Consider the following 14,570-nt stretch of genomic DNA (forward strand, 5'->3'; position numbering starts at 1 on the left):
TTAATAGTCATCTAAAGGGCTCATAACAGGGCCTGGCATGTGGTGACTGCTGGTTTTGTTTTGTTTAGCCATTATTATATCATCATACTCTACATTCAACATTTCTCACTATTTAACAGCCTCTGGAATTATCCAGACGTTCAGTGAACAGCATTATAGCATGAATGTGGAAAGAAGAGATAAGCATGTGACTGGACCCACAAAGTAAGTAAGATTTCCACAGCAGTAGGAAAATGAGGATAGAACCATAGGGACTTCCCTCAAGGTCCAGTGGTTAAGACTCCAACTTCTACTGCAAAAGCACGGGTTCCAACCCTGTTTGAGGAATTAAGATCCCTCATACTGAGCTATGCAGTCAAAAACACACACTGTAGATCCACAGAGCTGTAGATAATGAGATTCTCTCACAGCCATGGATGCTAACTCAGGTGTCTCCCATTTTGTACTGCTCCAGTGTGACTTCCTCCACCCACAAGCAAGTGGTTCTCAAATTTTGGCACAGGTCAGAATCCCTTGGAATCCCTCAGATGCTTGCTAAAAAGACCATCGGCTCCACCCTCCTGAGTTTCTGAATTAATAGGTTGGGGTAGATCCGGAGAATTTGCATCTGAAACAGATTTTCAGATGCTGCTGACGCTCTTCTTTGGGAACCACTGCCCTTCGTGTTAACTTAGACCCTGGCATTTAAATAAACCTTTTGCTCAGATCAGGGCACGGGTCCAGCTTGTCACCATTCATCAAGGTCCTGTCATTCATTGTGTTTGTTTTGCGGCACCTTTGCTTGTGAGAGGCATGCCCCCTTCTACAGGTCCTTGTACAGGTCACTGATGAAAATGTGAACCGGACTGGCAAAGGACAAAATCCAGGTCAGGTTAATTAAAACCCTGCTTTAGGTTCAATCCATTATAATTACAGCGGTAGTTCTCAATCCTGATTAAACTTTAACATCACAGGGGAAGGTTAAAAAACAACCAAAAAAACAATTTTTAAAAAAAATCTCTCCAAGTGATTCTAATGTGCAACCAGGGCTGAGAACCGCCATCCAGAGATCTTATAGGTTTAACTTGTTGCTGCTGCTGCTGCTAAGTCGCTTCAGTCGTGTCCGACTCTGTGCGACCCCATGGACTGCAACCTACCAGGTTCCTCCATCCATGGGATTTTCCAGGCAAGAGTACTGGAGTGGGGTGCCATTAATTTGTTAAATCAACCCAATTGAGCTGTCCTGCCCACGTAGTTTCATTTAAGCTATTGTGTGGGATGTTGTCAAAACCTTTGCTGACATCATGTGTGTTTTTCCACAGCTGGATCATTGCTCTTTCAAAACCATAAAATTATATTGGGCTAGCATGACATGGTTTTAGGGAATCATACAAACTTTAAAGATCAGATTTAAATATGTTTATAGTTGTTGAGGCCTTTTGCCTGGGGTTGATGTCAAGCTCACAGAATTGTATCCATTTAGTTTATATAATCCCAATGTAATATGTGTGTTCTGCTCAGTTGTGTCTGGCTCTTTGCAACCCCATGGGCTGTAGCCAGCCAGGCTCCTCTGTCCATGGGATTTTCCAGGCAAGAGTACTGGGGTGGGTTGTCATGTCCTCCTGCAGGGGATATTCCAGACCCAGGGATTGAACCTGCATCTCTTGCATCTCCTGCATTGGCAGGCAGGTTCTTTACCACTGCGCCACCTGGGAAGCTCCCAGTGTAATGATATTTAACATTTATTGCTTGTTGACTTTGTCTCAGCCACAGTGCTTAGTGCTCTTTTTAAATATCCAATCCTACAAAATAGATACTGTTATTTCTATTTTACAGATGTGAAATCAAGTTTCAATTTTAGCTGACTCCAGGGCTCGTGCTTTTAAATACTAGCTGTTGCTTCCATTTTTAATTGCGAGACACCATCTTGTTCTTCAAATGTTTTATGATGTCTTACAAGGATGCTAAAGATATGAGGAAGCATGAAATAAATAACTGGAATAAAGACAGACCAGAGAGAAGCAAAATGAACTGTGGATCAGAACAAAATGTTTGAGCATTTGCTAACTGCAGGGTCACTGGTTTGGCTTTGAGTGTTCTGAAAAGTCAAAATAGGAACACATGTTCAATTGCTCAGTCAGCACTGAACGCAAACATTGCTCAGGAGAAGTATCTGGGAAACCTGGGGCTTCTTAAAGATGATACTGAGGATTAAAGGAATGTCTGCAAAAACATCCTCATGATCTATGCAGACAAGAGTGTCACAGGACTCAGTGAACCACAATTTATACCATCCACTTCCTCCCTCATAAAAAAACAAACAGAATTTTGGCTTGCTTTATACTTCTTCAAAAATTTCTTCATTCCCATTTCCAGTACCTTTCCCATCACTAATCACTCACTCCAAAAGAAGATTAATAACCACCATGCAAGTCTTGGCTCACATTTTCTCAGTACTCCAGAATGTAATAATAATAGTTGGAGTAGTTAGGATTTCCTTTTACAGTTTCACAGTTTCTTGGCTCACCTTTCCTTTTGGATTCTCGTGCATGAAATCACACCTGACTTTAAGGAATGAGGTTTCCCCTTGCATGAAGTCGATGTGCTATTTCCCAGGCGGCTGTCAGGTCTGCAGGTGAGGTTAGCGTGAACGGGAATAACAAGGTGCCCGTCACAGTGCCAGTGCACCGGCCCATCCCTCCATGCAGCTTGATAATGTGGAGTCAAGAACAGCAGATTCCCTCGTGTCAGTTGAAACCAGTGATGAGACCCATAATTTGTCACTTACCTGTATGAGACTATACAGTAATGGGAGTTTTATCTTGAAAGATATCAGTGTTTTCTTGCCATCTGAAAAAGACATGATGTTAAACGTGCTGGGATTTTTGAAAGGAGATCTGTTGACACAAGACTGATGGTTAGGATAGAATCATGCATGATTTGGAAAGTACTCTGTCATCTTCTAACATTAAGCCAGGTAACTCCTCTTTAGCTGGTTCCTTATCCTTCAGATCCCACCTTGAGTACCGGCTCCTCAGCTGAGCCTTCTCTGACATCTCTGAATAGGCAGTCCTTGTCCCTTGATGATTTTTTGTTTACTTATTGCAGTCAGTAAACATTCCCTATTCTGCTACACAGAAGGGCAGCAGGACTTCCCTTGTGGTCTCAGGGCCTAGATCAGGGTTTGGTTCATAGTAGGGGCACTGTAACCACCTGCTGGAAAGAGTGAAAACAGCCAAACACGTGGCTGTGGAGTCAGGCTCTGAGGAGCATGTTGGGACCAAGTCTACATCATGAGAAGAGAGTGAGGCTGTTCTGATATCCGGAGTGATCACAGAAACATAAAGGGTGAAGGAGAGGGCTCCTGAAAGGAAAAGCTCATTTCATCATTCCTGATAATCAACATGAACAGATGATTAGAGCAAATGAAATTTAGGAGTAAAGGTGATTGCCATGTGCCTCAGAGGAAGGAAAATGGAACACGAAATCCTCAGTGGGAAGTACAGGAAGAGCTGAGGTGGGCAGAACATTGCCATATACGTCAACCTGCCCCCTCCCACATCCACCAAGCACACTTTCCGCCACTTCCCTCACGCGAGGCTTCACCATCTGCACCGATTCCCTTGAGATGGTGCCCCAGGATCACCCAGCAGGGGCTAAGAACCAAAGCCACAGGGTCAGCTTTTCCTACAGTTGGAAGAAACGAGGAATACGATTAGAGGTTTAGGAAGAACCACTATCAAGAACAGCAGAAAGAAGACACCTAAAACACAGACCCACATAACGAATGAGGTGGAAACAATAGCAGGAAGATGTAGCCAGAAGAGCGAGGAGAAGCAGGCAAATCTAAGGGGGATGAAGAATGCTGCAACCCTGTCTCCCCGTGGCCCTGTCAGGCGTCCAGGCTAAGCCTGTGAAGCTCCTCTCTGCTCCACACAGCCGAGCACTCCTCAGGCCCCTGCAGGACGTCGGGAAAGGGGCACAGGGAGGGGGCAGGGGCAGGTGGCAGGCAGCCATGGACGAGGAAGACCCTGCACCAGTGCCTCCACCCCCGCCCCGTTACGGAGAGCGCTGGGCTAGGAAAGGGAAAGCACAAAAAAAGACTATGAGAATGTGCCATGGAAAGGGCTTTGTCCGAAAAGGATGCTTGGTGTGTTATTGTTTAGGTCATCTCTTAACCAAAAATTACATGCACGTTTACTTAAACGATCTTGGAAATGCTTTTATAACTTGTTCAAAGCTTTCCAAATGAAGAGTTTGAGTGTTTTTTAGTCCTTGATTAAAAATATAAAAGTCTAACACATTTTAATTAGTTCACATTAATCTGCCTTAGACAAAGATGAAAATTTACTAGCCAGGTATTCACAAAAAGCCTTTGCATAATTGATGAGTACATGTGAACTAATGCACAGCCTGACTTACTGTGACCAGCAGTGCCCTTTCTCCATTTAGAGGTTGGAAGCCATCTTTTTTTCAGCCATGGCAGTGCACTCAAACCAACCATCACACTAGGCTGAACTTGGAAACTGACATTGGAATTACTGTGTCACGGTCTTAAAACAATATTTAAAATGAAGTGTTTATTGTTCTCCTTAAAGACACTGGATATCAACTTTTTAATCGTTAGTATTTTTAAACTATTTTGTTTCACCTCATTTAAAACTTCTTATATAATTTAGTGAAACTTTAAAATAAATATTCAGATAATGATATAAATTCAAATGACTTGCTAATAAGGGTTTTCAACCAAAACAGTTGATTATTCACTTTAGAGATATGAAAGCAATTAATCTATGAAGTGTAAGTACTAAGAACATTCTTTTTCATCTTTTGTTACCAATTTTAATTAATAACTGCTGTAGCTGCTCCATACCCCAGGTCTTATATTTCCCTAATCATTCTGATCGTTTCTAAAGATGGCAACAAAAAACTTTACCTACTGGGAAGTTCCACTTCTTAAAAACCAAAGGCAATTCTGTGATCTTTTTTTTTATTTAGGCAATACAAGGGTTTTAGAAGTCTAAAGTAAAAAAAGAAATGACTGTCAAGAACAAAGGTTGGACCCAATTAATTGAAACCTGTTGCCGTAGCATTTCTCTGCCACACATAGACAGACTGGGGAGTGCCTCTGTTTTTTTTTTTTTTTTTGTGGGGGGTGTTTTTTTTAATTATTTATTTTGGCTGCAATGGTTCTTCAGTGCTTCTCTAGTTGTGGTTTGAGGGCTTCTCGTTGCGATGGTTTCTCTTGTTGTGGTCACAGGCTCCAGGTGCTCGGGCTTCAGTAACTGTGGCACACAGGCTCAGTAGTTGAGGCATACAGGGCCCAGCTGCTCTGAGGCTCATGGGATCTTTCTGGACCAGGGATGGAACGCGTGTCTCCTGCATTGGCAGACGGATTCTCAACCACTGGACCACTGGGAAGTCCTCCCCTCTGGTTTTAACTCAGGACAAATTAAGGACCCCTGGAGACTCCATATCTCAGGAGAGAACCTGAGTTGGGCTCCTTACTATACAGATCACCCTTCTAGAAAGTGAAGCAGACCTTTCCTTGCCTTGAACTTTAATGCCATCAGAAGTGATTTGCAGAACTCACTGGAATTAAAGCTGGGTGATGTGAATTATTAACTAGTCAGTCAGGAGACTGAGGATCCCCCTGACCCTGCAGGCAACCATTAGCTGAAGCTCTCTTCTCAGTTTTTCCCCCTGTAAAATTAGATAGAAAATGATTTTCCAGTATGAAACAGAAGGTTCTTTCCAATCTGAGATATTTTGAGCTATCCCAAACCCTTAAAGTAGTTTCCATTTAGGACAATATGGCCGGTAAATTATTTTTACATTGCAAGTTTCTGGATCTTAACCTGTAGAATGTTTGGTCACACTTGATAGAGGGAAGTTTCATACAGGGGTTTCCCCTATGGCTCAGCAGGTTAAAAAATCTGCCTTCCAACACAGGAGATGAAGATTTGATCCCTGGGTGGCAAAGGTCCCCTGGAGGAGGAAATGGCAACCCGCTCCAGTATTCTTGCCTGGAGAATCCATGGACAGAAGAGCCTGATGGGCTACAGTCCATGGGGTCGCAAAGAGTCAGACAAGACTGAGCATATGGCACAACGATGATAGAGGAAAGGAGATGGAAGGCCGGGGTGTTCCGACATGTCAGCTGTGGTTCCTGCAGTTTTTAAGTCTTCAGTGTCATACTATCAGCGACAAAGTCAAAACCAGTCTATGAATTCTAATCCTACGGATCACAAATCATATATACTTAGCTGGAGGGCCTCCGTTGAATGACTCACATATGCATGCTCTCATTCAGGTTAGGCAGGTTCCAAAATTAATTGTCCTGGTGTGTATTACATCAGTTTGGTTAAGCCAGGACTACTTTTCCCTGTGTCCCCTTGCCTCACGGTTCTAAATTAGAATTAACTCAAAGACATGCTTGTGTGATTTTTAAAAGGTAAAGTGAAGCCAGGGCCACTTTTCTCTGAAGGGCATCAGTCAAGTACGGTGACGGACAGGCATGAGGTGTCTGTGGGTCGATTTGTCCTCGTTCTCCACCTCCAGCTCTTCTTCCCGTGTTCCGACCTTGAGCAATTACCAAGGCTGGCTCCAATCCCACCTCCAAACACTGGCTGTAGATGCAGAGGTGGTCACTGCGTGGTGGCCACAGCTGCCCCCAAGCCCTCACCCAGGCCTATGTCGGCACCTACATGCGTTCTGCCTCTCAGAAGGGCCTTCTGAGTTCTCATGAGCACCTCCTTCTGCACCTTCCCCTCTGCAGCTTCTCGAACAGTAGTATTTTCTCTTATTCTGGTAACAACTCCTGCATCCTACAGCCCTCAGAGCAATCTTTTTCCCCCAATTCACCAACCGAACACAGATCCCCAAATGAACACTGTTGTACTATCTACGTGTGACTCCTCACAGGGCCCCCAACTGAGTGTTCTGCCTCACAGGGTGCTTCCTGGGGATTCAAGGTCTTCCGTCTGAGAGGGTATGCTGCCGCTGCTGCTGCTAAGTCGCTTCAGTCATGTCCGACTGTGTGTGACCCCATAGACGGGAACCCACCAGGCTCTCCCATCCCTGGGATTCTCCAGGCAAGAACACTGGAGTGGGTTGCCATTTCCTTCTCCAGTGCATGAAAGTGAAAAGTGAAAGTGAAGTCGCTCAGTTGTGTCCGACTCCTATCGACCCCATGGACTGCAGCCTACCTGGCTCCTCCATCCATGGGATTTTCCAGGCAAGAGTACTGGAGTGGGGTGCCATTGCCTTCTCCCTGAGAGGGTATACATTTTATCAAAAGACAGACAACCTACAAGTGCACACGAGTGTGTGCATACAGTTGTGTGTTGGGGAAGAACACAACAGGAAACTTTCTTAGTTTAAAAACTTGCCTCTGTGAATCCTCAGGCAATGATGTGAACCATGACTTTTATCTGACCCCAGCTAAGACACAGGTGACTGTCCAACCTGTAAACACAGGCCCGTGTCCACTGTCCTCTCCACCCAGCGCCATCTCATGACAGCACCCATTGGCACATACCACGGATGAGTCTGGTCTGAGCAGCCCTACTATGTACACAGAGTAGAGGTGTCACACTTGGGGAGCAATACTTGAAAAACAAGACACCAATCCCTCAGAGAACTCACTGCTGGTTAGGGAACAGTCACACTCTGACCTACAGGTGTTCATATACATGCTAAGTCACTTCATTCATGTCCAAATCTTTGCAACCCTATGGACCATAGCCCGCTATGCTCCTTTGTCCATGGACTTTTCCAAGCAAGAACACTGGAGTGGGTTGCCATGCCCTCCTCCAGGGGATCTTCCTGACCCAGGGATTGAACCCACATCTCTTACGTCTCCTGCACCGGCAGGCAATTACCGAGGCTGGCTTCTTCACCACTAGTGCCACCTGGGGTGGTCCTTCAGCCTTTTGCTGAAAAGCAAAAACCCAACATTAAAAAAAAAACAGAAACGCATAAAAGTATGAGTATGAATTATTTGTTTTATTGCTTTGTATCTTATTTAATGCAGAGTTGATGTTTTTGAGTAATGGTAATAAGATGTCCAAAATTCAACATTATTAAACATTCAAACAGTAAAGAATGTGGGAAAAAGATCTCACATGTTAACTCCGCTAAATTATAGCTGGTGGAACAATTCATAATAAAGGCTATAGGCTTGTCATCATGGTTTATGACACGGGCAACGGTAGAGTCCCGGTGTCAACCAACTGTGTAGGCACCAGGGGTGGCATGTGTACCTCCCTTGGAAACATCTGGAAAGATCTAGAAAGACTCCGGGTATAAAAACCCTTCCTTTCACCTCAGGCTTGAAAGACACACCCACCACAGAGGGTGTCAAAGAACTCCTGTGGAATAGAAGTGGTTATGATGATAAAGACCAGAAATGGTTCTGCTGTCGAGAAGTGAACTTGCTTACACGTCCCCTCTCTAATCTACCGCCCACTCTAGCTTGTCATGAGCAAGGGCCTCAGGTGGCGACCAGATGACACCAGGCAGCGGCCTTTGGACGGCTGAAGGCACTGGATCTCCTCATCCTGAGGGAGTGGGTCACTGGGTTGTGACTTACACTCAACACACACATCCTACCATGAAAAACTGCTCTCAGCTGCCATACATTTGATGTAATTCCAGGCTGAAAAGTCTGAAGACTTTAAAACCCCAGAATGTCTGGGGCCCCTGAAAGTCCTGACGTGCTGGGCAACTTCAGCAAGGAATCTGATTCCCAAGGGGTGGAGGCTCGAAGGGACACAGGCTGCTCACATCACATGGCAGCACAACATAAATACGTGACTCTACAGTGTGGATATGAGACACCACAGTGAAATAATAAATACTTCAAAATCTACAGCTGTCAGTCACACGCTGGCCATACCCGGTACAGTCTAAAAACTGGTGATTTTCCCATAAAAACATGTATCTACAGTGAATGCGACCAATACTTAATAAGGGCTAAGCAAAAACATATGAAAACTATTCTTCAAAGACAAACTTCATTAAATATCAAGCATAGTGACCAAATTTAAGATGTCAAATTTAAGTAAATCACTTTTGATTTTTCCCAGGGGTAATTTGGGGTTTCCGCAACAAGAATGGTCAAGGGCCAACTGCACCCCACCGGTGATGCTGAGGGTGTAAGTCATGCAGACCCTCTTGGAAGAACAATGGACACATCTTTGCCAGAGGAAGCATACCTCCAGCCTCTTCATTCTCTGAAATACCAGAGAACAAATGCCCTTTACAGACACAGTGATGCTGAAAAAGAAAGCAACAAAGAAACATAAAGGTGCATTTATTCGAGTCCATGCCATCTAATCTACTGAGTACAGTAATTAAGACTGGAAAAGGGAAGAATTAAACTTAAACAACAACAAAAACACTGGGACGTTCGTCCCCTGCATTGTGAGTCAGTTCAGAAGAATGTGTGTGCTGGCAAGCCAGTCTCCTCCCTGAGAAGCACGCTTCGTTCTCCGTTCTCCTCCAGCATTTTCATCTCTCTCAGTTAAGGCCTGGACAGTGTCAGGGTGGTGGCCACACCTGTTCTGGAGCTGTGGGCTGGCAGGAGCTGGGCCCCAGGCCATCAGTCACCCGAGGGCTTGGGCAGTGTGGGGTCAGACTCCCAGCTGCCCAGCTCTGCCGTCTGCCTCCGGAGCTGCTCCACCGTCTGCAGCAGGGCTGACCTCTCCAGCTCCAAGGCCAGGGTCGCCTGCTTCAGCTTGCTCTCGCTAGTCAGGAGCTTCTCAACAGTGGCTTCCAGGCTCTGGATCCTCCCATTGGCGACCTGGAGAATAAAAGAAGACATGTGAATGTAACTGCCTGGGAGACGGTGGGAGATCCATTGTGTGCTCTGCTGTCCAGCCTTGGGGGAACTGTGGAGCCTAATTCTGGCAGAGACACACCTTTCCGCATTTATTATCACTTCTGGCCACAAAAGACTCTATTTCCCAGGCTCCCTCAAGGGTGGGCTGGGCCATCCGGAGACCCTCCAACGTCTTTTTCCTTCCAGAGTAGCCACACGTGGAGACAGTGGCTTCCCAGTGCGGAGGAAGCCTGGTCCCCGAGTTGCCTACTGGAGACGGCTGGGAAATGGTCCAAGACTGCTTCGTGGAGACGAGGTGGTGAGTGTACAGTGCTGAGTGTACAGTGCTGAGCCCTGGGATCCAGGGTGCTGTTATTGCAGCACAGTCTGCCTGCTCTGACAAACACAGGCAGCTACAGGTGCACACTGGTCTTAGACAGACCATCCAAATGGTTTCTATGTGAAGGCCCACGTAAGAACAGCTCTCTAACCTGAACCTTTCGTTTTCCCTCCAGTACCAACAACCGGCATTTCCCCCAGAACGTGTGGAGCGCCCAGGGGACCGAGCTCTGCTAAGAGGGTCACATGTGTGGCCTCACTGACCAGACACCAGTCGTGTCCCCACTCCCCCCAGTCTGTATCCTCAACACTCAGTCAGTGTCTGGCAGCCCTTCCAGGCGCTTCTCTCTAGCAACGGACTCTCCTCCTCTTTTGAGTCCTCTTGGACAGGCTTCCCAGGCAACCACAGAATTGGCTCCAGCTGTCCGCTGCATCCCCCCACATTCAGGCCCAGAGTCTGCAAGGCACTGCTCTGGCTCACTCATCCGCCCAGCCCTCTTCGTGTCCCCATGGACTAAATGGTGTTTTTTTTCCCCCTCATTTTCAAAACAAGGGAAACAGTTTTTTGAGCAAGGTAACACCTGTGCCAGACAGACAATTTATGACTCAAAGCTGAGCTCCAGCTGTGACACTGGAACACTCAAAACAGAAAGAAAAAAGGCCTGAGACCCTAAGTCTGTCAGTTACCGGGCAGCAGGTAGTCACACTCAGGGGCTAAGTCCGAGCAGCCCTCTCAGACCCTCATACTCCTGCCCACAGTCAAGGCCTACAGCCGGTCCCACCTTATCTCCTCCAGGGACCACTCCTGCCGAGGCCATGGCACTCCCAGGGGTACCTGCCAGCTTAGCAGTGAGCTGTTATGCATGGTTGTTTACTGTTTGGCATGAATGTCAGGTCTCCTCCTCAATCAGACTGAAGCTCTCTCACCCTGCATGTGGGTCTGATCTCCCATAGGCACCCAGCTCACAGACACTCAGTGACTCAATGATTATTATGAAAAACGCACATCCCTTATCATATGGCAGTATCAGGCGTGTCTATGCAATTGTCTCATGCGTGCTGCTGGACAAAAGAGGTTAGACAGTTTAGTCTCCAGCTGCCAGAGGACAATCTTCAGTGTTCAACAAGAAAATAAATGGGGTTTTGGTATGTCCAACTATATGAATGGAACGGAGTCAAAACACAGGTCAATTTTGATAGTTTGGGGAAAAAAACAAAGATTTATGTTGGAAAATTAAGTAATGCACTGAACACCTATCCCTGGGCTCCGAAAACTGTTTTAAAAAATAAAAAGAAAAAAAGGAAGAGAGCCTCATAGAACTTCTGTGGTCTGGCTGAAAGATAGTAATTCCATGTGACTCAGAGGGTAAAGGGAAGACTACACTCAGGCCCCCACAAACTAACTTGCCATAATCCCTAGCACAACTCTTTGAACATCTGTTGTTACTAATTACCGCCTGATGCCTTTCTGGAGGGCTATAGAAGTTGGAGCAGTTTTTCACAACTCCTCTCCTCACAAGGAGTGAAGTTCACAGTATCATGGAAGCAGCACCAAATTACCTCCCCTTTTTACCACAATCCCACGTGGGTATCAGCCTAGTAAAATCAACCTTCTATTGGAGTGCTATTTTAACAAGACAAATGCTTCTAACGGAGATCTGAGCTTTCCATCCTGCTGTATTTCAGGGATCAGCTGTTTGTCTGGAGGGATTTAAAATTCCCACCTACACTGCAGGTCCTTACGTGCAAGACAAGGTTCTTTGTCCCCTGGCGCCTCCCCTTCAGGTTACAGCTGAGATCCCCCTGGAGAAATCACACCCAGACTCGGTCATTTTCACAGTTAGGATATCTCTATCTTAGGGGAACACAAAGCCGACTTTGAGAATGTGACTGGGAGTCAGGACTGGGTAGGCTAAGCCTTTTCTTTGTTCCTCTACAGTAACTATCTACTAGGTTATACTGGCATAAAATCCCTGCTGGGAAGAGTACATTTTAGACAAGGGTTGACTGATTAAGCTCCCAAATGCTGGCCTTTCTCCCATCACTGCCAAGTTTGCATCTGCAAAGCAGCAACTTTTAGGCAGAAAAATAAGAGGCTTAGATCAGGACGGAAAGCTTATTCTAAGGACAGCCTAGAACACCACAGAATACATATTTTGAAAATAATACAAATTTTTCTCCACAGTAGCTCAAAAGTAATTTTTAAACCCCACCTCCACCAACAGACACATTTCCATAACAATGATAGCTGTACCACCGATCAGATCATGACACTTAAAAAGCAGATGATACGGTTACTTTACTCCATCTGATTGGTGGAGGAGTCGTGCAGAGCAGTAAGGTAATTTTCTGTCCTTGTCACATAAATGAGGAAATCAGAGCAGATGGGTGACAGTGGGTGACACTGGATCTGGCAAGACCTGGGTCTCTGGTCTGCATCTCTGTGCTCACTCCCTCTTGCCCTCCAGCATATGCGATCTGGGTATGTCCCCACCCACATTTATGCAGGCCAAGATGGAAACTTCCAGAGGGGAGAATCGTGCCCTTCGTGAACCTAACTTTTGTATTTGTACCAAGGACTCACAATTATGATCACAGCTCTGGTTTATTCTGTTATTCCTCACTTGATGTCACTTTGAGGACCTAGCTGGTTTTGCTCCTGAAAGCTCCTGCCTTTGATTCTCCCATCATTATTCAAAGCACAATGGCTGGTGTTTGGTTAATAGAACCAGAGCGCCGTGGACCCAAGCTCAGTTCTTGGCACACCTCCTGAAAGGGTAAGTGTAGAAACAGTCTCTCAGAAAGTTCCAGGACAGTCCGACCTTAGCAAAGGATAATCTGTCTGCTCCCTGACAAACCGGAACAGCTCTCCTGGGCCACCTTTGATCCCAACTACAAACAGAGCAGAAAGGGCCTCCAGCGGCGGGAAGCTCAGCCTGCGGGCCTCTGGTGAGTTAATGAACCACCACATGCTCAAGGCTCAGGTGGCGGCCTTGTAAACATGCCCTACCTGCAGCTGTTCAAGGAGGTCAAGGTTCTGTTTGCGTAAGCTGCTGTTGGTCTTCTCTAGTTTGTCCATTCTTTGGTTGTCACTGAGAGGAGAAGAATCGATAAGCTCTTCCTGAAGCACGTGGTACTCAACTTCATAAGCTTGTAACTGTTTCGAGATGTCCGTCTCAAACACCTGTCTCACAGAAAAGTCATCAGGCATTGGAAATGAGAAAAATCACACACACACACTCCCACTCTCTCACACACATGTGACCATGTCAGTGGGTATCCACTGAGCACCTACTCTGCACCCAATGCTATTTAGTGATAAACACAGAAAACTCTCTGAATGGAGAAGAGAATAATTTTACTTGGGAAGAGAGAATTTAAGGAGCATTTGGAAATAAACTGAGAGAAACAATAAGTATAGGGCTTTCGTGGTGGCTCAGTGGTAAAAGAATCCATCTGCTAATGCAGGAGACTTGGGTTTGATCTGTCAGTCAGAAAGATCCCCTGGAGAAGGAAATGGCAACCCAGTTCAATATTCTTGCCTGAAAAATTCCATGGACTGAGGAGCCTGGTAGGCTACAGTCCACAGGGCCACAAAGTGTAAGACATGTCTTAGTGACTCAACAACAACAATTGTCAGTGTAGGTCTCTGATGCCATTTTTCAAAGGCAAAACCTTATTTTTTTAAAAGCTTAAAAGAGTTTCTTTTTAATTCTTATCTCAGTATTCAGATCTTTTTTCTCTGAAAATTCTATTAGATACATCAACTATGGGTCAACGACAGAATAAAACAAAAGAATCACAGCCCTACTTGCCCAGTCACCAGGTCAAAGTTTAATTATAGTTCAGCTGGGTTTTCAGAGTTACAAGAACAGCTAAGTAATGGAACTGTTTACTGAAAAACCCTTTTCTGCACATAAGAGATGAAGAAATGAGCCAAAACCCAAATGTCACCCACATAGATGAGTGAATATGAAACAATGCCTGACTTGCCTTTCTTCTTATAATAGTAACAGTCATGAAAAAAACCACTCGTGTGAAAAACAACCCCAAAGTGCACAAGTGAGTGAGCTGTTAATGTTTGTACTTTCTCTTGGTGAGTGAGCTGGACCGAGGCAGGGCCGAAGAGGGAAGGGGTCCGAAGGCAGAGGCTGCTGCCGCCCCAGGCGTGAAACCCCGGCACACATCTGAGAATTCAGTCACCATGTAAGAAAAACCAGCACGATCAGAACACACGTTTAGAGAATGAAATTAGTATTTTCAAGGGCAGAAACTGCCTCTTCACAGCATTTCCTTAAGAAAGAAACTCCAACACAGTTAAAATCAATGAAAAACTCATTTCCCTGGACGGCATCCTCTTAGCATTTAAACATGAATGAGCCCTATCTTTCCTGAAATCAATTTTAAAAATCTATGTTTACTTTTTCAC

General features: G+C 45.5%; 1 protein-coding gene across 18 annotated transcripts in view; it reads right to left on the reverse strand.

Moving 5' to 3' along the window:
* Positions 1–9,278: 9,278 nt before the first annotated feature.
* TBC1D1 (TBC1 domain family member 1) overlaps positions 9,279–14,570 on the reverse strand; it is a 225,689-nt gene continuing 220,397 nt past the window's right edge. For all 18 annotated transcript variants that reach the window (XR_015165491.1, XR_015165489.1, XR_015165490.1 and 15 more), the window contains 2 exons: positions 13,152–13,325; positions 9,279–9,784 (listed from right to left, as the gene is read on the reverse strand). Coding sequence is in view for 14 of the 18 variants with exons in the window: in XM_086406158.1 (XP_086262284.1) it covers positions 9,584–9,784; positions 13,152–13,325 (375 nt within the window). In the remaining 4 variants the exon portion in view is untranslated. The remainder of the gene's footprint in view (positions 9,785–13,151; positions 13,326–14,570) is intronic.

The sequence above is a fragment of the Bos grunniens genome, chromosome 6 (assembly GCF_055505025.1).
Source record: "Bos grunniens cultivar Pamir isolate PY7600 chromosome 6, Bosgru_T2T1.0, whole genome shotgun sequence".
In the NCBI taxonomy this organism is placed as follows: Eukaryota; Metazoa; Chordata; class Mammalia; order Artiodactyla; family Bovidae; genus Bos; species Bos grunniens.